Source organism: Medicago sativa, chromosome 5 (assembly GCF_051527215.1).
Source record: "Medicago sativa cultivar Bolivia chromosome 5, Bolivia_mono, whole genome shotgun sequence".
NCBI lineage: Eukaryota > Viridiplantae > Streptophyta > Magnoliopsida > Fabales > Fabaceae > Medicago > Medicago sativa.
The window spans coordinates 77,495,901-77,520,678 of NC_140753.1; the positions used below are offsets into that span (position 1 = coordinate 77,495,901).

Consider the following 24,778-nt stretch of genomic DNA (forward strand, 5'->3'; position numbering starts at 1 on the left):
AAAAGAAGAAGATGAAAATGGAGTTGGATGTTGATGAATTATGAATCAGAAGTAAAGGAAGAAGGTGAAATTGGAGTTGGGTGTTGATAGAGATGGCTAAAGAAGAAGTAAACATGTGTTAATGGTGGTGGTGGTGGTGAATTTTAAAGGAAGAAGTAGAAATTAGATTTGTAGTTGGCCTCACCATTATCCTTATAGAGGATTTTGTTTGTTTTTTTTTCTTACTTTTTTCTAATAAAACTAGAATGAATAATAATAATTAAAAACAATTATTATATTTTAATTCTTGAATATTAAAATTTTGTCTTGTAGTGTGCCACGTGGCGTGAAATAATTGGGCCACATGGCACTATGTTAGTTTTGAATTTTTTTTAACTGTGATCAAACAGAAGGACCAATACCAATTTTTTTACAAAGTGCAGGGACCAAAGCCAAACAAAAAAAAGTGTAGGGACCAATCCCAAAAATGGGTGAAAGTGCAGGGACTACTTACCTATTTAAGCCTTAAATAAATAAGTGGTAATTACCCACTAAGTGCACATAGTGGTAATTATCCATTAATCAGAAAATGGTCCTTATTCTTTCCCTTAAATTTAGTAACTGCCCATTATGAGTGAGTGGAGGAGCAGTTTTATTTTGCACGTTCAGTAACTTCTTGATGGCAGAAGTTATATAAAGGAGTGCACTTCATTTGTTTTGGTTCCCTAAGCCTAACATCTCTATTCAGAAGACTTGCACCATCAAAGTGAGATTGTGGAAGGTTTAGAAGAGCCTCAACTTCTTCAAGCAGGAGCAATGACTGGAGATATGCCTTGATCCTTTAATTTAAGTTTCCGCTGTTTAAGTAGTTATTTCTTTTGTTCTTTATGAAATAACTTACATGTATTTCAATAATCACCACATACCTTTAACAAATAAAGAGGAAATAGGTTTTGTTTGTGACGGTTAAGCTAGTTTTTTTTTTTGAAAGAGTTAAGCTAGTTGATAATGGATGAATGAACTTATCATAAATACAGAGCTGTATATGAGGTGGGGTGAAACATCACTTACACTCAAATCTATTTAAAAATTAATTATAATACCAAAATTGTCCTTTTTCATTTTTTTTTTATAAACTCTTTTTTTTATCTCACTCTAAATCTTCACCTCTCACTCATAAACAGCCATGGTTATGTGATAAGCTTGAAGATCGACTAACAATGTCGTTGATATACTGCACACGTTAATGAGATAATTTTTTAATTTCCTCCCAAAAAAAGAAAGTAGTAGAGAGAAGAAATTCAAAACTACAAAACACATTTGTCTCGCAAATATCTTTCAGCAAATATATGTTGACATCAATTTTACTATAAAAAGTTTGTCATGTTGGCTAAGAATTTCACACCATTCGTATTGAATCTTCAAGGATGATTCTAAGTGCATTCCATCGAAACATGTTAATGATATCCAAGTCTGAAACTGTATCTAAGTCACGGACTTTTATTTATAAGTACAAAATTATTCCTGAAAAAAAAGTACAAAATAGTATTTGTGTGCTCGTGCAATCTAACCTAACAAAGTCAAAGAAAGCTATATAATTTACAGATAAAAATAATATATGTCATGTACCTGAAGAATCATGACAAAAATGTGTTATCGAAAGATGGTTCAACGGTTTTTAACAAAACTTGAGTAGTTGGATTTCTAGATATCACTCATCCAACATGAACATTTTTTTTGTCCGGAAGAACATGAACAACTTATTTTACAGTAAATAATATCAACCGTTGATAAATATATTAGTGTTTGAAATTATATGTACGACAGCAAATATGAAACTTGGAGGACATTGGTTTGCCCCTGTATATTTTTGTGACGTAATTAACTTTTTCTTCAACTTTGAAGCTTTTTTATTTTCTTCGTAACAAATATGAAGATAATAATTTTCCCTTTTTTTGGTCAAAGAACAAATTAGAAGTATAATAAAGGCTTCAAATTGTTCCCAATTATTATCTATTTTCTCGAAAGTGATTGATTTCCTTTTGAAAGATATGTTTACACTAACACGTTGCATGTCCTACCGACCTAATAGGGTCAAATTTGATTAATATACGTCAGAATTAAAGCTTAAACGATATGTTTTATTAGTTAATTATATAGGTTTTCTTTGAATTTTGGTCACTTCAACAACATTTTGGCAATTCTTAATAGTTAACACGTGGCCAAATTTTAGACATTCAAGTTACATGCTCAACTTCATTTACATTCCATAATATAATGCTATATAATACTATATGAATATTCTTAATCTTATTTTCATTGATGTTATAGCATATTAATTGTTTGGTACGTATTAAAATTGATTAATCCATTTTTTAAAATTAAAAGTTAATATTGGTCTTATATAGATCTTAAGAATATGCTAAAAAAAATGTTTAAAATGGTCTCTCATTTGTCAAAATTTTACATGACCAAGTCATGAGATTTTGGGCAAATATGAGTTTATACGCTTTTTGGACCATTCTTGAATTAATTTGGCATGAGTTTGACCATTAACCGTGATATTTCTTGCCCTCTAATTTAGACTACCCGGCCGATTTGGAATTTTAATATGGCAGATGCATGTACAATGGTTTGGCCGTTTGGGGGTTGTTGCCTCCACAACGGGAAAAATATGTACTTGAAAATATCATTAATAATGTTTGCTTTTCCCCGAATAAAACAAAATTGATACAATGGTATGGGGGTTGTTGCCTCCTTAAAAATAATTTTTAAGAAAAAAATATGAGATAAAATATATTGATACAATTTTAACGGTTTATCTTTTATCTTTCTAATTTTTATCGCTAAATTCTAAACTTAGTCAATCAATCAGCACATTCATTTCTTTCTCGTATAATATGGATAGATGAGACTTTTCAAGAAAGAGAAGTAAACTTCCCAATGAGCGAAACCAAATTTGCATGAGGATGAACGTTATATTGCTTAGTAGTATCAGTAATTAGATCCAAAGTTGTCTTAGAGTCGATTCAAAGATGATAGCCCTATAACCGAGGTCTCAAGCCAATTGAAGACCTCTCCAAATAGCTGAAAGTTCAGCCCATAAATTGGAAGCTTTCCCACAAGATTGAGAAAAACTTTCAATCCAAATTGACATAACCTTTCATAAAAGACCGTCAAAACCTGCATTACTGGGATTGCCAAAAGAAGAGCCACCCACGAACTTTAATAACACTTTCACGAGAGGAATGTCAACGAACATGGTTGCTTACGAATAGGGCCAAGAGCTTGTATCATCGAGGAATAATACGAGAATATACTATTCACGGAAGCTCATGTGTCTTTCTTCACATACTGGAAAATCTCGTCATTTATTTCGTCAAATCTCAAAACATGTTACTATTACCATAGTACCCGCATTAATAGTAGCATGGTGTTTAAACTGAATTGGACAATCTTGTAAAAAAAAAAAAAAAAAAAAAAAAACTGAATTGGACAATCATGCATATAAAATTCGTCACGATAACTAAGTTTGCATAGTGATACAAAATACATCATATTTAATTAAAAATAAATAAAAACAGTCTGCTATTTATTTAATTTTTAAAGGAGTCTGTTATTTGTTATAAACTACTTTTTTTGAGGTTCATAAAATTGTATATTTTATAAAAGTTTAAAATATTTTCCTTTTATTAATATTTTATAGACTGTTTTTTTACCCCTGCTACAAAAAGTTTCTAGGTCAGCCAATCCAAATGCAAAATGAGGTTTGAAAGCTTTGTTTTTATACATCAACATTTAATAGATTATCTTTGCATTTTTTGAATTGTCCATTTTCTGTAGTTGCTTAGTAATATGAACAATTTTGCTTTTATATCTGCAAGCCCTACTTTATCCTACATTAATTATCTGATATTGACTTATAACTCAACTTGTTGATCCCCACAAGTTAACTTTGCTAGAAGGTTACTTAGTTATTGGCTGATAATAACACAGTTTTTGAGTCAAGTTATGATTATTTGAAAAATTGCAACTGATATTATGCTTGCCAAACTCTCTATAAAAAATATTAATCAGTGCCCAAAAACAATTAATCAGAACAAAACAAAGTCGTTAATTTGATTTTATTAATTATGATAAAATAAAATAAAGGTGGGGATGTATAAACTTAGGTGACGCCACCTATAAGGCTATATAGTTACGGAACTTACAAGCACACAAGAAGTGTATATGTAAGTAACCTTATTCTTAATTAAACACAACTTTACTCTAACAACTTTTCTTTAATTAGACAAGAAAATCATAACAGATTATAAAATTAAGCTACGTAAACTCCATTTTTTGGAGTGCTATGGTGTGGCTAATATGTATAGAAGATATGGCAATCATTTCATAGAAGCATGGAGACCAACACCATCCCAATATTACATGAACTACTTACTAGTTGGATTAGGTGGCCAACCTTTTACCATATAATCCAAATAATTCAAATAGTTATATTATATGGTTTATAAATTATATGCTTTATGTTAGAACATCAATCAAGTTCAAAAGTAAATGACAAAAAAATGCACATAGCCAAAGCACATATTTAATCATAAAGTTTGATCAATTGTGCCTATATTTTTAACCGTACTTCTCTTAATTGTGCCTATAGTATAAATTTTTATTTTTGTTGGACATGATATAAATAGACTCCTACAAAATACTAATCACTTTACGTCTTATCCACTTGAATTCAAAGAGAGATCAACTTTACTTTATTTTCATATCACCCCAAAACAAAACAAAAAAATCTTTGAAACTTTTCTAATTTTATAGTATTAATTAACTACATAAACAAAAAGTGACCAAATTGAAATCCAACTTCTTCCTAAGGTTGGGCTTCATATAAAAAATATGATCAAAAAGAAGTTGGCCAACGGTTAACTTCCCTCCAAACCAAACCTTGTGATTCACTTTGAATCAAAGCAAAGTTTCTTAAGCTGATTCTTTGTCACCTTCTGAGTCACAAACTTCACCTTCCCTGACATATCCTTCACACCTTTCTTCCCTTTCTCCTCTTCCTATAAACACTTCATCTTTTGTTCATGTATTGGAGAGTTTTTAGCTTGATATAATTTCAAAAGAGAAAAAAAAATCAATGAATTCTAGGTGCTTGTTGAACTCTAACAGCATAGTTCAATCTTCTTCAAATTCTGAAACAGAAGAAAGAGTGATTAGTTCTAGAAATAGGCCTCAACATGCTTCGTCACCTTCGTTTTCGGTTAGGATGGCTATGAGAATATCAAGATCAAGATGGTTTACCTTGTTAAGAAGAGTTTTCCATTATCAAAATGGATCAAGGTCTAACCTTGGCTCTAATCCTTTTAATTCTAGCACATGGTTGATGTTGGAGTTTATTGCTTTGATTGTCCAAATAATCATTTCAACTTTCACTTTGGTTATTTCAAAGAGGGAGAAACCTGTTTGGCCTATGAGGATTTGGATATCTGGTTATGATATTGGATGTGTTCTTAATTTGCTTACCGTGTACGGTCGATACCGACAAATTTATCTGATTCAAGGAGATGCTCTAAGCCTTTCTGATATGGAACAGCAAAGAAATAGTGGAGAAACAAGGTATTTTATTCCCTTTCAATCTTCAAGAATTTCCTTTAGTCTATTTTGTTATTAGTGATGCATAATAGTACTATAGTAATTACAAAAAGAAGAAAATTTGTGAACCTTGAATTGACTATGATATTTAGACAAGACCAATCGAATTGCTAAAGATAGAAAAATACCAAGTATCAAGTAATTATAAAAGTATTGAAATTTATCTCATAAATAGAGCTTGGAAGAATCAAATACTCTAGCATACCTTTTCTATTCTTATCAGTTCAAGGAATTCACTTTTGTGACAGACAAGAATCTTGTGCTTATTGCAATCTTTCCAATCTAATTTAGAATAAATCATGTGAAAAATGAAAAGCCTAAGATGGAAGTATTACCAACTTTTTCTTTTGAAAAGTTAGTGTCCAACAAAAGAAAAATTAATACTTGGCACCAAATTGGTATTAAAAAATTAATTGTGAAACCTGTTTGTGTGTTACCTTGGCTTGAATAACTTTCATAGTCATCAATCCAACTTAAATTAGAGAACAAGTTATATTTATAGTTGAGCAATTGTGTTAGAACAGCGACCCCGGTTCAAAAAAATATAGATACGGAAAATAAAAATAGAGAACAAACGATATTTAATCATGCACGGAGTTCAACCAATTGTGCCTACGCCTCTGACTCAAGAGCGGCTATAGTGCTTTTCTAAAATCACTAAAAACTTTTACATGGTACAACTTGTGTTTAAATACTACAGTTCAATTTACAACGTTACCCTTGAACTAATAGGGGTCTTCGCCCCACACGTGTAACATGTCCGTGTATATAATTAAACTATGAGTCAAACCCAACAAACTGTTTTTAGGGTGAAATTTGAAAATTAATGTTAATTTGGACTATACTATGTCAGTGTATACAGGATGTCACACTTGATGAACAAATGCAGGACATCACTGGAGTTTTTCTTTGCCATATGGTTTGTGATGGGAAATGTTTGGGTTTTCGACTCGCGATTTGGTTCGTTTCAACAAGCTCCAAAACTTCATGTCCTATGCATCACCTTGCTTACTTGGAATGCAATCTGCTACTCTTTCCCTTTCCTACTTTTTCTACTGTTATGTTGCTGTGTGCCACTGATTAGTACCCTCCTTGGTTACAACATGAACATAGCCTCTTCTAATAAAGGTGCATCTGATGAACAAATTTCACAACTTCCAAGTTGGAGACATAAAGAACCTCATGCTACCAAGTTAGAACTTGGCAATGACTCTGAAAGTATTGAAAAATTTATCCATGAAGATCCAGTAAGTAACTAGCTCACAATGTAAACAAGTTTTACACAAAATATTTGATCATATTTCATCCTATCATATCATAATATTAATCTGATAAAATATCTATAGAATGAGGAATGCTACTAAAAAATTCAAATGAGACAAAAATAGAAACATTATTATTTTTCCTACAATTTGGGCATATGCTACAATTTCCATTAATATGAAGATTTGTCTTATTCAATTATATTGATTATTGAATTAAATAAGTTTGGCATGTTGTGGTGTGTGTGTTTGACAGGAATGTTGCATTTGTTTAGCAAAGTACAAAGATAAAGAAGAAGTTAGACAATTGCCATGTTCTCATGTGTTCCATTTAGAATGTGTGGACCAATGGCTAAAAATTATATCATGCTGCCCACTTTGCAAACAAGGATTAGAGAGGTAGAAGAAGTAGCTGAGACAACAATCATACTCACATGACTAAATTGATTTGGTCATATACTCATGCGTATACTCTTGATATTGTCTAAAGTTTTTTTTTCTCATTTTAAATTTTGGTTTTAGTATACTTAACATGGTTACTTGAGTGAGTTTGTATATGTACAGAATAGCTCACCAGTAACCAAAAATACATTGCATAATTGATTCTAAGTAGTGCTTAACTTTTCAAATAATGCCTAAGCATTATTTTTTTCACCTTATTTGAATATTGTGAGATAAGATTTCTGTATTGTAAAAATGAAGTAAATATTATATATGTTCCCTCAATAATAAAGTTTGTACTATTTGGTACTCTTTTGGTTTTTAATTTTGACCAATTATTTTCACATTTCATTGCTCTGAGACATGTTACTTTAATTTGAATAAAAGTAGATTATCATTGTCATACTTTTTTTTTATGAAGCCATTGTCATATATACTTGTATAGGATAATGACAATGATGATAAAGTTAACAAGGTCAGCTTGGGCTTGGGCAAATTTTTATATAAATCTGTCTAAGAATTTATTTATTTGCAAAAATAAAACCAACATGTGGAGGGTTTAGCTTGTCAAGGGAAAATTTCAACAGTCATAGGGTTGGTCTGTCTGATTATAGATCAAACAAAGTCTTGTATTATAGTGATATTTTTGCCCTAATTTTTGTTTATTAAAAAAAAGGACATTCAATGTTCAAATCTCATTTACATAACCAATTGGTGTGGCTAAGTTGGTTAAGCAACGCTGAACTTGTGAAGAGGATCAAGATTCAAACCACACATAACACATATTTTGAGAAATAGCAAAGATCTTTAATCCACAATGGAAGCATCCGAATATAGATTAGTCACATAACTAATTTAAAAGACTGAAGTTTGTGAGAATACTTTGTGAGGCCAATGGAGTGCCAATGACCTTAATTAGAGTGGTTTTCTACAACAACAAAAAAAAAATCTCATTTATATTTATTGAAAAACAAATTGGCTTCTATAGTATAGTTGTATGCCTAGATAGCCTCCCCTATGAGTCACTTTCCAACTCCTGGACTTTTGGTGCAATGACCTATCCATTATAACTATTAAGGTATCTTATTTAAAAGGCAAATGTTAACTTGTGCCCTCAAGGGCACATGTTAAGGAACTTATTATAGAAATATACGTATCAAAAGTCGTGCAGTCAACTTCTTAAAATTTAAAATACCATGTTTCCCAATGCAAAGTTGCTCTTTTTGGATTCTTTAACATGTGTCATTAGTGCACAAGTTAACATGACCTTATTTAAAATTAAGTTATACTCTAAAGAAGAAAAACTAAATATCAGAAATGGTCCCCCAATCAGTTCACTAACAACTTTTATTTCTTTTGAACGGCAGTTCATCATCAACTTCATAGGTTAGTTGGAAAATATTTGTTTTTTTTTTTATTTTTCCAATTGCTATATTTATATATAAGTGCAAATATTACCTAACTTATTTGATTTCTTATTTTTAAACTTCTCCACAGAAGAAAACTTACAACATTCCTCCAAAAAAAAAAAAACTTGCAACAATTTAACTGAAAATATAATGATTATGAAACAAACAAGGCGGCTTGCATAATGAAAATTGTTCAATAGACCCTTCATGCAAGTTGTAACTTCTGATCAACTATTTTTATACGTCAAATTTAATCGTATCATAACTCTTGATCAACACTTTTAAACAAAGTGAGTAATAATTTTGAAAGACATATTATGTGACCATCTTACATTAGTCGTTTAGATTCTAGGTTATTGCTCTTCTCTCATCTGTTTTTTGTTCATTCCCGTCCAATAGTCGAGCGTGAGTTATCTCATCCAGGTGTATTTTCAACGTGAGTTAACTCAAATAAATGTATTTTTCAACGTGAGTTAACGATGGGAATGAGCAAAAATAGATGAGAGAAAAGCAATTCTCTAGATTCTACTAAGAGCATCCACAATGGTAGTTCCTTAACAAGGACTCCTTAAATGGACCCTACGTGACACATCACTTATTTATAATTTTTTAATAAAAGTATCTATTAAGGACTCAATGACTCCAATGACAATACACTAATAAGGACTCCAATGAAAAGTACTTAAATATGTCCCACTATCTTTACATATTAAACAAAAATAATTTATCTATTACTCATTTTTACAAGTGGGACCAAGTACTACACATTTTATTACTTCTTTATGCAAGTGGGACCAAGTAGTACACATTTTATTACTTTTTTAAATGTGGGACCCGTTAGTTACCTAGGAGAGAGAGGGTCCTTATATAGTTGCCCGTTCCTTAACGGGGACTCAATTTTTCTTCCTCCAATGGAGGGTCCTTAACGGGGAGTGGTCCTTGTTAAGTAAGGACCCCCCATTGGAGGTGCTCTAACAAATTTCTAGAAAATATGATATGCCCATGCCCATGTAGACTTCTACATGCATTTGCCCCTTATTATATGGTAACTAAATCATAATTATAACACATTTTAATTTCTTTACACCTTTTGAATACACATTTTAACTTCTTTTCACCTTTTGAATACTCCCTCCGTCTGATAATAATTGAGTTTTTTCATTCATTTCATACATATTGAGAAAAATTTATAAGTGAAAGAAAAAAAATAAATGAGTTTTGAGTGTCTTCTTAAGTATTGGTCATTTCCCATTATCATAAACGCAAAGTAAAATGTCTTCGTGAGCTTAGCTCAGTTGGTTGGACAATGCATAAAAATATGCAAGGTCCGGGGTTCAAACCCTGACCACTACCAAAAAAACGCAAAGTAAAATATATTGAATTGAGAAAGGTGAAAGTAATATTAATTGAATTGAGAAAGGTGAAAGTAATATTAATTAGAGTTATGATTGAAAAAAGTAATTAATATGATATTGAAATGAGTCAATTTTAGGATAATTTTTTTTTACAAATGACACAGTTATTTTTTAACAGAGTGAGTATATAAAAACAATTGCTTCATCCAGTCACATTTGTAACCAAATATTGCTTTTCCAAGTTCATTGAATTACTTGTGTATATGGAGTACTAATATAGTTCAGATACATCAGTTATTTAATGAATTTAAAAAATGAATATTTACTTGTAAATATGACTGGAGGAAGTATATAATCATTCAATGCTATGTTGTTATTTTATTTGATAAATTTAAAAATTTATTTGACTATCCCGTGAACTTATCTCAGTTGGTATGAATATTGCACATTACATGTTATATACAGGGTCCGAGGTTTGAACCCCGGACACTTCACTTCTCCACAATTAAATTGTGTGAGCTTTAGTTACTAGGCTAATTGATAAAAGAAAAAAAAATTATTTGGCCAAAAAATATTTAAAATTTATTATTTTTCAATAAAACATTAAATCTAGTCAAAAGAAAAATTAAATTAAATGTCCCGTGAACTTAGCTCGGTTGGCAAGGAATATGGTCCAGGGTTCGAACCCCGGACACCAAAAAAAAGAAAAATTAAATTAAATTATATAGTATATAAAAAAAACATTAATAAAACTAAAAAATGAAACAAAATTTGTAGAGAATATTTGTCATAGAGAAAATAACAATAAATTCATAATGATATGATGTGTCAGCATTGATTTCATTCCAAGTTGCATAGCATAGTACCCCATCTGTCATTCATCATCATCTTCATCACACACTCTCGATTCGATTCGATTTCATTCGCCTGCAACCACCGTCACAACAACCCTTCTTCACCACTATTCCCCTAAGCTTCTTTAATTCTCTTCTATTTCTCACTGATCCTTTAACTTCAAGGTAAGTTTTTTCACCATACCCACTTCTTAATTTCCTCAGAAATCTTATAATTGAGCATGATTATCGTTAATTCTGATCTGGGGTTGTTCAATTTTGCTTAAATTTCATGTCTTTTTTGTTTCTTGGTGTTTATTTATGTCTGTTTTGGATAGATCGATGAATTTTCTATGCATGTGGATTGGTATATGAATTGGGTTGAATTCAGAATCTAACAACCTTCAATGTTTTCAAATTTTGAATCTTTTGAATATTGGGGTATTGAATTGATTATCTTTGAATGGTTTTAACGCGATTCTGAGATGTTTTCTATGTGATGGTGAATGATTGATAATGGATCTTAGGTGCTAGAGAGAGAGAGATTGAATTGTTTGTTGTGGTTATATAAATAATTAGGTATCAAATTTTTTGTTAATTGGTTAAACTACTTCACTACAAGGAGTAATTAAGTGAGGTTATTTGTTTGTTGTATTAAGATTTTGTTATGAATTTGGTCAAACTTAGGAATCGTTGATCGGAATAAAGCGATACATAATTTGTAGCGTTTGAGTTTTGAGTGCTTTTAGTTTATGTAATATGTTTGGAATTACGGTAGGTTTGACAAAATCATAGTGGCACTGTGATTTTGTCGAAGCTCCAAGGTGTAGTTTTTGTCAAATTAACCGCGAATTCAAACATGCAGTAAGTAAATTGCAGTTAAGTTCTGATCCTGATTAGAGCACGGAACTTGTTCTTTTGTATTTCTGTTTTGATTATTTTACTTAGTTTCTTTAGAATGTGATTGATATTTTACTTCAATTCTAACTAGACTCTGTTGCTTATGGTGCCTTCAAATTTTGCAGATCTTGGCATTTGGGATTTGGCTAGCTGAAATTGGAAATGGTTAAAAGGTTTAGTTGCTAATTGCCTACTAAAGATGACTTAATGAGGAATTAACTGAATCGGTATCTAATTGATTTGTTTTCTGGAACAGTTATGGAGGATTTTGATTTTGAGGTACAAGAGATATCATGTTGCAGTGCATAGAGGGAATTAAGCATTTGTTTGCTCCTCTATTGCAATGTTGTGACATTGACTTATATAAGCAGACAACAGGACTTGAAGATCCTGAAATTCTTGCGAGGGAGACAGTGTGTATGCATCGACTTAACTTTATGAATATAATGCAGCTATTGTTACTTTTGTTCTTATAAAAATGAATTCTGATCTGAATATGTGCTTCTTATATCTTGTATATTATGTCATTACTTTTTGATTTTGAAAGCATGGACATGATGTTATGCTCTTGTATTTTATTTGTGGATTCATTTACCTCTCACACTACTATTTGGAAATAAATACACATAGGTAGAGATGATGATAGATATTTGTTTTGCTTGTGTACGCAGTTAGTGTAAGTGAAATTGAAGCTCTTTATGAGCTCTTTAAAAAGATCAGCAGTGCGGTGATTGATGATGGGCTGATCAACAAGGTTTGTGTCTGCTTCATTACTGACAACTTGTGGTTTGTGGATATAATAAATTTTGTTGGTTGAACCTTTTCAATGCAAAAAAACATGTATAATCATTTTATACCAATAAATTATACTTTCTGACAAGCTATGTTATTAATTTCTTCAATCAGAAAGGATCCAACATTATAAAATATGACATGTTATATTCAGTTTTCACTTTTTTCCTACAATATTAATTATTAATATGCATCATTTGCAGGAAGAGTTTCAATTGGCATTATTCAAGACAAATAAAAAAGAGAGTCTGTTTGCCGATCGGGTATGGTATTTCTATCTTTTCTATTGATCTGTGTTACTTTTCTCTGAACTATGAAATTTTGTTTGTTTCTCTGATCAGATTAGGCCAAGGCCCAAGGCCATCAAATACAACAATAACCAAGTCTTATTTCAACCTAATATGACATACAAAATAAACTTTGTCTCGGTCTAATTCTAAACTGCTGAAATTTTGATTCCCGTCTTCTTTTTACTACCACAAAGTTAACTGAAATGAGTTTTTTTATTACCACAAAGTTAAACCGAAATGAGTTTTTTTAACATTGATGTCTTCATATGACAATTTTTTTTTTTTTTAGGGGAATCATATGGCATTTAAAAATAACCTCTTCTCACATGTTATTCTTAATGCTTCACCACGATTCAAAGTAAATGTAACAAGGTTACCTCTCTTGTTTTCATGACTACTCACTCCTGTGAAATTTTATATTGAACTAGGGTACCTTAATTCTTTATCAAAATCATTTAAATTATTTACCTTCAATTATAAGTTTTCCCACATGTTCCCTTTTTTGTTTTAACATTAAAAAAAAAATGTACTTTCCATACCTTATTAATTACCATTGTAAATGCTATTCCTTCTTCCTTGCAACATGTGCATGTATTGGTCCATATTGTATATTGCTTCAAATTGTTAATATCTGACATGAGCTTATTTCTGGGTAGGTATTTGATTTGTTTGATACAAAGCACAATGGGATACTTGGTTTCGAAGAGTTTGCCTGTGCCCTCTCCGTTTTCCATCCAAATGCCCCTATTGATGAAAAGATTGAGTGTATGTTACTTCAATTCTTTGGTTTACTTCACCTTACTTCTTTTCAATTTACCAAAATTAAAACTATATAATACTTCTTTTCAATTTACCAAAACTAAAACCATGTAATATCTTGTTTCAGTTTCCTTTCAACTGTATGATCTCAAGCAGCAGGGTTTTATTGAAAGACAAGAGGTGATTAGCCTTCTTTAAATCTTATTTTTCTTAAGTTTTTGCTTCTTGTTTAGGACAAGCCTGATTTGTACCTTCGGTTTCTTTTTATGTAAAGGTGAAACAAATGGTAGTTGCTACGCTTGCTGAATCTGGCATGAATTTATCAGACGATGTTATTGAGAGTATAATTGACAAGGTACTACCCAACCCTTTTAAGATTACGACCTTTCCTCTAGCATATATACCAATCTGTTTTTCTGTTTCAAGAAGTAACGAAAACACGGTTAGTTTTAACATTGGGTTTCGGATTTGTTCAGACTTTTGAGGAAGCGGATACGAAGCATGACGGCAAGATTGACAAGGAGGAATGGAGAAACCTTGTTTTGCGCCATCCATCATTACTCAAGAACATGACCCTTCAGTATCTAAGGTAATTTAAGTCATATTTCATTATTACCAACTTATGTCTATGCACTCTTCAAAATATAGTGATCCAAATTTAATACTATAACATTATCACTATAGACTGATTATAGGAAAATCTTTACTTATTTTTTCATTTTATATTTTTGGCACTCTTTGACATCCTTTTTCATGTGTTGAATAGGGATATCACCACAACGTTCCCAAGCTTTGTATTCCATTCACAAGTAGACGATACTTGAAGGTCAAATATTATTTACTTGATCATGTTGCATATGGTTTCATTTGTGTAAGAAAGGATATTGCAGAGAGATTTACTTGCCATGTGTTGGTTATATTTCTTCGAAGATATTTGTTTTTGTAGTTAAACCTTGTCGAAATACATTTGATTTATTGCTTCGTTATTTTTTTTGGCAAAATTTAATTTATGGCTTGAAAACTTGAAAAGATCCTTATTGTTCATATTCTGTGTTGTTCGGGACTATATTTCCATTCCTTGATCCAAGGATTCTGTGAGGTGATATGGATACTTGAATGACAAGCTTTAATAAGACACTCATTTTAACTTGGGTTCAAGTTTGAAATTCTGTAATTAGTAGATTACATGCAGATTTTTTGTTTTTTTGGTACAATCACATGCCGATTCCATTATAAATTTTCAATAATCTTGTTCGTTATCTGACATTGCATGCAGTTTGCCTTCCTTAATTTTTGTTCATTAATTAAAAAAAAAACTTATACAAAATTATACATGTAAGATATATAACTTGAGTTTTTTACCAGGAACATTGTTTTTCATTAAAATATACATGTAAGATATATAACTTGAGTTTTTTACCAGGAACATTGTTTTTCATTAAAAACACGGCGACTGGCCAAAAATAACATGGTTTATGTTGGTGGTTTTTTTCGTTGCAAAGCTAATGAAAGTAACCTTGTAATTTGGTTGTTAAGACTTGATACAAGGTCGTACTGTAATGTTTAAAAAGAGCTAAACTTAGTTATACTTTAATTCAACATCAGGCATCGATTTCCAATCCGAACTTGTTGGGAACCAAACTTTTGTAATCAAAATTAACTTCCATTAACCTCATTGGCCTCTAGAGGAGATTTCCTTCAATACACATTAATGCTTTGACAAAATTACTTTCCTCGTCAGACACATTCCTATGCCTTATTTTCCAAATTAGCACTATCTGTGCTTGAGGGTAACCGAGCGAGCTCCCAGTCGTATAAAATCCATGTAAGCAGCTACTTATATTTTTACTAGTTTCTCCACATTGTCACAGAATCAAATTTACACATCCAAATGCACCATAGTTAGCAAAGACAAGCTGGAAAAACAGATCGGTGAAGTTTTCCACCTTCATAACTGTGTGTTCCATTACAGGCCAAAGTGCAGCATCGGTCCAGACCTCTACTGCACGATTTAAAGAAAAGAAAGATTGCATTTGTTCACAAACGTACACAAATTACGACACACATGTTGTTTCTAGCCCTCATAAGCAATAATTTCACCTTTTATGGAACTCTCAGCTTCCAGAATAACAGTCGGTATTCCTCACCCTTAAAACACTTAAACTTGAGTCGTCAAACCAAGTTCTGCATGATGCAAAAATAAGCTGATTTCACCAAATACACCCCCCATCATCAACCAAGTTCTTTTTACAGTACTAAATTTAGATGTTTTTTAAAGAACTTGTATGTTATTGATTACAAAATCTTCGAAGCTTAATCTTCATAAATAGATAATCACAAAATAATTGAATAATTTTGCTGTTTACTTTTTTCTAAGGTTAAGATTTTGTTATTTACTTGGACATTTTGAAAATATAATTTAAATTTTATAGTACTGTCACAACCCAAGCTGTTTAAAGTCATCATTATATAAATTACAATTAAATTAAATCCCAAAAAAAATAACATTTCCAATTTATAAAATAAAAAAGTGAAGAAATTTGAGTTAAGTATTTTGAATTAAAAGAAAAAAAAATGTTTTTTCGAATGAGTTGATTAACAAAATTAAATAATTCAGGGATAAAATTGACCGTTCATAAATCTATTTGGAACTAGTTTGGAAACCCGTGCCAGGCACGGCCTAGAATTACGACTACTTTTTTATTTTATAAAGTCTAATTAATCGGCAAATTGAATATTTTATACACAATATATCATTAGAACGCATCGTTATCGTATTTTCTATTGCATATTATATACCAATATCAACGTGTATATAATTAATTGGAATCTCCTATCGTTAAACAGGAATGATTTAACGGATGTACAGTCGAAATATTAGTATTTAACGTTGGAATATTTTTCTCGGATGGCTAAAATTGATCGCGGAGACATGAGTTTTTTTTTTTTTTTGATGTTCTGCATATAATCGGGGGTGTTGCAGTTTCGAGGCCAACCACTACATATACAATTAATTGTCCCTATCTAACAAATCATCTCTACCAGATGCCCTTATATATAGTTTCCCTTCAAATTCCATGATTTATATAGCGGATACCCTTATATATACAAAGTTAATGTTAGCATACACTTGCTTCATCTATACAACAATTAACACGAATTTGTAATATTCAATTGTGTAAGAAATAAGCATAACAAACAGCGACAAAGACACCAGCTATCTATCGCATTTTTTAACTAAGGATATTATAATATAACCCATCACCAAAAACACAACAGAATATAAAGAGACTACAAAACTATCATGTGCATGCACATAGACATAGGCGCTCCAAAGAACCAAGAAAAAAAAGATGGATTGTATATAGCATATTGTATCAAGAATGAAGGATAACATATAGCCGATAATATGGTCACTGAAAGAGCTACAGCTTACATTAGGAAAAATGAGAAAGATCAGAAGGATACTGACATTATAAATAAAATTAAACTGAGTATGTGAATATTGGAGCTGCTCTATCAGATAATAGAAAAACCGAAGTTTCAGCAGATAAAAACCTTACTGTATCAGACAGTGTTAATTTTGGAGCCGGAGAGAATGCATTGCACCTATTGCAATTGGTCAATGATATTTGAATGCCATAGAAATTCCATTAAAGTCAGTCTGTGTACATCTGAATGATACCACATCACTTGAAGCACAAAACCAGCACCTGAAGGTATTTGAGACCAAAATATTGTCAAAAAGGTATTAAAATATTACTCCGTATAACATATTAGTCTCTATAACAAATAGATCACTCGACCTGTTCTTTGCACAACAATAATGTCATTGGATTTTATACAATGATATAAGAAAGAGGCCAAACTGAGTAATTTTAAAATAAACGGACCAATTTCGCGAGTTACTAAAAATAGGAGTCTAAAACTGCAATTAAGTCTTTAATAGTTCAATTTTAAAATTTAGTTTTTGGATGTTATTCTCTTTCTTGTGAATTTTTTCATTTAACCTCTATTATTTCAAATTATTTTCTTTTGGTTGATAATGGCAAATGATTATGGAAAATCGAAGATTTGTTATATCAGGTTGATAAATAAATGTTTATTAGATATTTATAGTTATGTGGGTTTTTTAAATTGAATCAATTTTTTTGTAAAATAATTATCTAAAAATCTTCAACTCCTTCAGCAAACTCATAGATTTATCGACTACTCATACTATTTCCTATACTCTCACAAATAAAACACATACTGCTTATTTTTTTCCCTTAGCTTCTCTCATGTTCAAATTCTTTTTTGGTAATTTTTTTTTCGCTTCTAATTTCCTTTCCCCTTTCTCATGTAAGAAATGCTCATAAACCTCTTTCAATGAAACCATCACCAACAAATTTTTTTAAACATATTACATCTTCCATGGACCTTATTTGACTATGTCACCTAATTATGAACACAGAGAGGGTTGCAAACTTTAATAAGAGGTGTTAATGTGTTAAATATGAGTTAAAATTTTATATTAGATGGACGGGTAGATTCTGAACAACATATATGAGGGATGACCCATATACCTATTGGCTTAAGGTTTTGGGTGAATATATGATATCAATCTTGAAGGTGAGAAAAACACAAGAAGGGGGGTTGAATTGTGTTTTGAAAAATTCTTCTTTTCTCCTAAAAACTGAACACACTGATCAGAAGCTATGTGAGACAGCTTCTGAAGTGATAATCAGAATCTAAATGCAGCGGAATAAAACAGAGAGAGAGAAGAAGAACGACACAAAGCAATTATACTGGTTCCTTCCACAATCCGGAAGTAGTCCAGTCCCCCTTGCACTTCCAAGGAGATTTCACTATGAGTAATATCTGATTACAAATGCTCAAGCACACAAGCAAGAGACTTCCAATGCTCAAGCACACAAGCAAGAGACTTCCTTTGCTCAAGAACACAATCAAGAGACTTCCTGCTCAAGCACAACTGCTAGAGACTTCCTAACTAAACAAAATTACACAGAAAATTGTTTAAGGTTGAACACTTGATATACAATCAGAGGTGCTCACAATACCAATCAGATACAGACTCAATGGACTTAAGAATTTCTAAGATATGACTTTGAGACACAGAAATTCTAAGTGAATGCAGAACAATTTCAGCAGAGGTTTGGTACTTGTGAAAATCTTGTGAGTCTTTCGTTTAGCGTTCTTGCATTACCAATTCTCTAGGTCTTCACTCCTTTATATAGAGGTGTGAAAGAGACGTTATGAAATTGCCAGCACACCAAAGAGTCATTAGTGAAGCTTGATCTTTCACCAATGATCTTTTGCCTGATTTGGTTGTTGTCCTATGAAGAACCAATTTGAAATCCATTCCTTATCCAAAGGAACATATATGCAGGCGAGACCGTATTCTGGAGCTGTTTTCTTGTCTTGAAGCGTGGACACAAAACAGAGTAGTGGAGAACGTGGTTGTACAATTCGTACAAAGTACAATGTCAACGCTTTCGTCCAAAATGCAAGCACAAGCCTTCAAACACCTTTGAAATGACCGTTGCAAAATTCCACTAATCCTTTGTTTGTGTTTTCGAATCCAATGGACAGCTTTTGCATTGATAATTCTTCAATTCTTGAATCTTTTGCAAATCCAGTTGTGATTCAGCTTCTGGTGAAATAGCTTCTGATGAGGCAGCTTCTGATGATGCAGCTTCTGATGATATGACTTCTGCAGCTTCTGATGACGCAGCTTCTGATGATGTGGCTTCTGGACCTCTTGTCTTCAGAAGCACTATTCTTCAGGAGTGGCTTACTTCAGCACTATTTCTTCAGGAGTGGCTTACTTCAGGAGCAGCTTGACTTCAGGAGCACTATTTCTTCAGGAGCAGCTTGACTTCAGGAGCACTTTGCCTTCAGAATCATCTAAGCTTCATTTTCTTTTGCTCTTTATTTGCTCATTCAGAACCAATGATGATGTAACTTTATAATTATGGTCCTGTACACTTGAACAAAGATTAGCTAGTCCAATTTACAATTTTTAATACCTTGTTATCATCAAAACTCTTTAAGGTTCATTGTTAAACACATTTTGTTCCAACAAATCTCACTTGTGTGTTGTCTCTTAGTCTAATGTGGCGATAAAACTCAAGGTAGGATCCCTTGAAAGTCCCAAAACTAAGATAAATTGTTTTGTTAGCTTATAGATCTCATTTATTTAAATTTTTTATCTTAAATTTTAGTTATTGGTTATCATTTATTTTCATGCTTTTTTTTATTCAACCTCCCTCATTTCAAATTTCTTCACTTTTGATCTTTGGTAGAATTTTATAATGAAAAAATGCCTATATGTTTTGCTTAGTTAACAAAATATATGCTTATTAGAATTTTTAAATTGGTGTTGCGATTATTTAATTGAGTCTAATGTGTGGTATAATAATTACCTCAAAATCTCCAAATTTTTCAACAAACCCGCAAAATTACCAACAACAATCATTATTCCATATACTCTCACGGTCAAAGCACACACTCCTTATTTTTTTTCCTTACTATTTCTCTCATGTTAAAATTTCTTTTTCATCTTATTTATTTTTCTGGTTTATTTTCTTTATACTCATGAAAGAGAGGAACATAAACATCACTTCATGAAACCAACACCAATCTATCTTTTTTTACCGTATTGTGCCTCAATATAACTTTATTTAGTTATGTTACCAGATTACAATGTAGAGAGTCTCGCATTTAAGAGAGAAGTTAATTTGCCATGTATGAGTGAGTAGGTGGTGAGAAAAATATAAGTGAGATGACTCAAATACATAATGTCTTAAGGTTTTGGATGAACGTGTGATGTTAGTCTCACTTTTATGGGTTCTCTTAACCTAATGTGATTGACCAACTCAGCTTATGCTCCACTGGAATTCACAACATTTTGGATGTTATTCGGTTTGATGCTATATTTTTAGTCAACCTTTATTATTTTAGATTATAAAATGGTACACACAATTATGCTGAGTTGACAAAGTACATACTTAGTAGACATTTTAAGTGAAGATCTGGTGTAAGTCTCACTTGTGTGATCCCTCTTAACTTAATATGATGTTCCAACCAAATGTAGGCTTCCTTTGTACACTCAACATTATGATGAACTATTTCGTTGATGTTTGGATGTCATTTATAGGGGTGTTCAAATCCAAACCGATCCAAAATAAAACCGCAAACCAATTAAAAAAAAACCGAAAACCGCAAAAAACCGAATATTTTTGGATGTGTTTGGATGTTGTTTTGAAAAAACCGCTATGATCGGATCGGATTTCAGATTGCCTTTTCAAAACTGAACCGAACCAAACAGAACCGCAAAAATAAATTTTTATACTTATTTATTATTTTATTAGTATTATATATTGCATTAATATATTTCTTATTGGTATTTAATCTTATATATAACATTAATTTAATCTATATTATTACTACTTCATCTATTTCAAATATAATCAATCATTTTCATTGTGTAATGTTAACTTTTTAAATAAATTTATGTCATATTTTGTATCAAACCTATTATTTTACTGTGTATGAGTAATAATAATATTAATAAAAAGCCTCTTAAAAAAATATTAATAAAAAAATTGCATGTTGCACTTTGGATATCCAAAAATTGATCCAAATTAAACCGCATATATTTGGATCGGATCGGTTCGGATTTTTTTAACATAATCATCCAAATCGAACCGAACCGCACGTGATTTTTATTTTGGATCGGTTGATTTTTTTACCTAAAAACCGATCCAAACCGGACCGCGAACACCCCTAGTCATTTGCTATTTTTTGTAAAGTTAATTAACTAAATTGTCATTTTTAATTCCTACAAAAATAAATAACACTTTTCGGTCCTTGTAAAAAATTTCATCACCATTTTTAGTCCTGTAAAAAAATTTGTCAACAATTTTTTCCATAAAAACTTCAAAAGAAAATGTTAAAATGATTAAAAAATGTGATTTTATTTCTAGGGACTAAAACAAAAAATCTTCATATTTAAAGAGAATATTTACTTAATTACCCTTTTTTCATAAAACTTTATTTTTGAATGTCATTAGCTTTCCTTCTATTTTTGTATTCAACCTCTATTATTTCAAATTCCTTCAAATCTGCTCTTTTGTGGATGTGACAATGGAAAATGCACATGAGTTATGATGAGTTTACAAAATATATGCTTATTATACATTTTAAAATATATGCTTATTAGACATTTTAAAAACATATAAATATTGGTAAGTCATTTGCTTGGTTTTTTTTATATTAAATAAAAAAATTATTTCAATTATTTTAAATTCTTTCACTTTTGGTCTTTGGTGGGATCAAACCATGGAAAAACGTCAATGTGTTATGATGAGCTGACAAAATGCATGATTATATTGTTTCAAATTCCTCCACTTTTTGTCTTTAGTAAATGAGTTACATACGTACACAACAAAAAAAATGTACAAATTTTGATCTACAATAGATGAAATATGTGGGAATGCAAATAAAGGAAATAATGGTCAAGGTTTCAAATTTAAAAAGCAAGAATGTCCACATATGTGTGTGTGTGTGTGTGTGTTTTTTTTTTTTTTTTTACAAAAGAAAGTTCGCATCCTTATTTACTTTGAAATACATGTTGTCATATACATCTTTGCGTTGAAACTGTTTGATTGTCATTGCTATTGCTATAAATACAATAATGAGCTGTTAATTGGTATTATATATTTTTGAAAAAAAAAATGTTTGATTAGAAATATGATATCGCACATTTATAGGTTAACATAGTGAATGATGACACAATTGAATTTTGAGTGAAAACAAAATTTAGTTTCGTATAAAAATTGAGATCCAATTTAGTTGCTAAGAAAACTAAAAGCAATTTTTAGTTCCAAAAAATAAATTAGAAAAGTTAGTCTCTACCTCGCTATGCTTAAAAATATTTTCTAGGTTCCGTGATTAAATCTATGCGATAAGTTGTTAGAACTTGAGTATTATAGGGTGGACTTGGGTATTAAATTTATATAATTATATGATATTCTCATGTTCTTCAATAATATTTTTTCTTTTAGAATTTTCCAAAATTTAGTCTTCTCAGTTTGAAAAAACTAATCGAGGCTTTTCAATGACCACCATAGAAATTTGAAATTGACAATTTAAATAAAACAGTTTTTTCTGATTTTTTTATGTGAGTTGGACTTCGAAGACTCGTCTGGATCACAGGACATCTCTCATGATTCAAAGAGTATTTAAAAAAGTATTTGCATATCATTCACTAAAGAAATTATCATGATGGCAACAAAGTTGAATCAACAACTTATCAACAACTTTGTGGTTGAGTGAAAAGAGGGGTGAGTCGTCAACTTTTTTTTAAGCTTTTCTTTATGTAGGCTGAACATTTGTCATTTATTTGAATTTTTTTTCTTCCGAAGGAGTCATTTATTTGAATTAAAACACATATAATTAATTTCCATGTAAATGATAGTGTGTTATACAGTAACTTATAATATTCACATTAATGCATTTATGTAGATCCGTTAATTTAGAATGATCAATATTCATTGCATTGTAACATTCTATATTTTTTTGTACGACTTAAAAAAAAACTGTACAAAAAAAGGTAACATTTTAGCTTTAAATAAGTTATTAAAAACATCTTTAAATTGAATTGATTTGAAATGTTGGTGGACTCTTTTTTTTTTTTGTAAGACGTTGGTTGGCTTTATCAATATACAAATTATTTGAAATAATTTATATTCAATCAATATATATACTATTTTTTTTGTCGTGTCCAGGATTCAAACCCCGGATCTTGCATATATTATGCAGTGTCCTTACCAACTGAGTTAAACTCCTATATATAAAGGATGGAGGTTTCGCGAGATGCCAACATAATGGGATGTGATTGTTTCCTCTCGATGCATTTCCTTTTTCCTAGTTTACTTAAAAAAAATATATAAAAAGAAATTATAGCCCTTTTCAGAAGGATGTTGGACTGACTTTTTTGTTATTTCAATTGAATAATTGCAAAGCAGAAAACCCACATTGAAAATATAATTGAAGAATATGCTAAAATGCATAACTTGTTTTTTTTTTTTTTCATAATTGCTCTTTTTTTTCAAAACAATTTTTTTTCGCTTACATGCACCTACATAGTGAAATATGCATCCATGATGTGGCAATTCAATGGTAAGAGTTTGACATCCCAATAGACAGAGTTTAAATTTCATCTGAAAATATATATGTCACCCTATTAATAATATTTTTCACTTACCTAATTTTTTTTTATAAAAATAATGCAATGTTCTTTTTCATTTTAAAAGAATAAATTTATGACATTTTTAAATAATAGAAAAAAATTCTCAGCCAATAAATTCTTTGTTGGATTTTGATATAATCATTAATAACAATCATATCACACAATATTCTTTAATTTCTATAAACCTAAAACAGTTTGTTGCTTCTTTGAAAAGAAGAAAAACTTTAAAGCGTCAAATGAATAACACGTTTAAACCTTTCTGCTTTTCTCGAGCTTCATTTCCTATCACATTCGAGCTCTTGTAGAAGCATTCTAAAATGAATATAATTAAAAGCAGAAAACCCAAATTGAAATCAATTTTTTTAAAAATGAGATAAATGATGGTTATACATCAAATAAATCGCTATAAGAAAGAAAATTTGAAGAACATGTTCAAAATAAGAAGCATTAAGAAGGGAGAGATGTGAAGGAATGGTATTCCTTCAAAAAAAAAATGTGAAGGAATGGTATAAAGAGAAATCAGATTCGCAGTCAAAATATTAGCTTGGTGTTGGGGGCTTTTATTAAAAAGATATGATATATAATAAATAAAGTAACTTGGCATTTAGAGGCGTGTTTTCCAATTTTCATTATTCATCATTTTATATAATAGATGTTTTCCAATTTTCATCAATATCTCATTCGCTACATACATAAATGATAATATAATAAACTTGAAATTATAATTCATCACTTTAGAAACCTATCAAATTATATAAAATAATATCTATAAATTTCAATCATTAGTATAGGAAAATGAAATGTCTTCAATGATTAATCAACCTATAATGTCAAAATATACAAAT

General features: G+C 30.7%; 2 protein-coding genes and 1 long non-coding RNA gene across 4 annotated transcripts; 2 read left to right on the forward strand and 1 right to left on the reverse strand.

The window, feature by feature from the left end:
• Positions 1-4,716: 4,716 nt before the first annotated feature.
• On the reverse strand, positions 4,717-5,933 carry LOC146925261 (uncharacterized). Its single transcript, XR_015010456.1, has 2 exons — positions 5,843-5,933; positions 4,717-5,177 (listed from the first exon to the last, which is right to left on the reverse strand). It is a non-coding gene; the product is annotated as an uncharacterized LOC146925261 (long non-coding RNA).
• Positions 5,078-7,665, forward strand: LOC146925262 (E3 ubiquitin-protein ligase At4g11680-like). 2 transcript variants are annotated; one of them, XM_085710230.1, is made up of 3 exons: positions 5,078-5,601; positions 6,491-6,884; positions 7,156-7,665. In XM_085710230.1, exons 1-3 carry the CDS (start codon positions 5,123-5,125, stop codon positions 7,300-7,302), a joined length of 1,020 nt encoding a protein of 339 aa, XP_085566356.1. In that variant the 5' UTR covers positions 5,078-5,122; the 3' UTR covers positions 7,303-7,665. The 2 variants fall into 2 exon arrangements, with proteins under 2 accessions (XP_085566356.1, XP_085566357.1); XM_085710231.1 differs by having other exon boundaries at positions 6,527-6,884.
• Positions 7,666-10,937: 3,272 nt separating this feature from the next.
• Positions 10,938-14,664, forward strand: LOC146925263 (calcineurin B-like protein 3). Its single transcript, XM_085710232.1, has 10 exons — positions 10,938-11,123; positions 11,963-12,010; positions 12,094-12,254; positions 12,509-12,591; positions 12,833-12,892; positions 13,576-13,684; positions 13,806-13,858; positions 13,953-14,033; positions 14,155-14,267; positions 14,445-14,664. The coding sequence occupies exons 3-10, from the start codon at positions 12,131-12,133 to the stop codon at positions 14,500-14,502; spliced, it is 681 nt and encodes a 226-aa protein (XP_085566358.1). The 5' UTR covers positions 10,938-11,123; positions 11,963-12,010; positions 12,094-12,130; the 3' UTR covers positions 14,503-14,664.
• The last annotated feature ends 10,114 nt before the right edge of the window (positions 14,665-24,778 follow it).

What these genes read in the sequence shown, in the direction of transcription:
- LOC146925262 (XM_085710230.1), top strand. Translation starts at nt 5,123, where the DNA reads ATGAATTCTAGGTGCTTGTTGAACTCTAACAGCATAGTTCAATCTTCT. An exon ending in AGAAATAGTGGAGAAACAAG is followed by an intron (nt 5,602 to 6,490) that starts GTATTTTATTCC and finishes ATACTATGTCAG; the next exon opens with TGTATACAGGATGTCACACT. An exon ending in AATTTATCCATGAAGATCCA is followed by an intron (nt 6,885 to 7,155) that starts GTAAGTAACTAG and finishes TGTGTTTGACAG; the next exon opens with GAATGTTGCATTTGTTTAGC.
- LOC146925263 (XM_085710232.1), top strand. Translation starts at nt 12,131, where the DNA reads ATGTTGCAGTGCATAGAGGGAATTAAGCATTTGTTTGCTCCTCTATTG. An exon ending in ATGATGGGCTGATCAACAAG is followed by an intron (nt 12,592 to 12,832) that starts GTTTGTGTCTGC and finishes CATCATTTGCAG; the next exon opens with GAAGAGTTTCAATTGGCATT. An exon ending in ATGACCCTTCAGTATCTAAG is followed by an intron (nt 14,268 to 14,444) that starts GTAATTTAAGTC and finishes TGTGTTGAATAG; the next exon opens with GGATATCACCACAACGTTCC.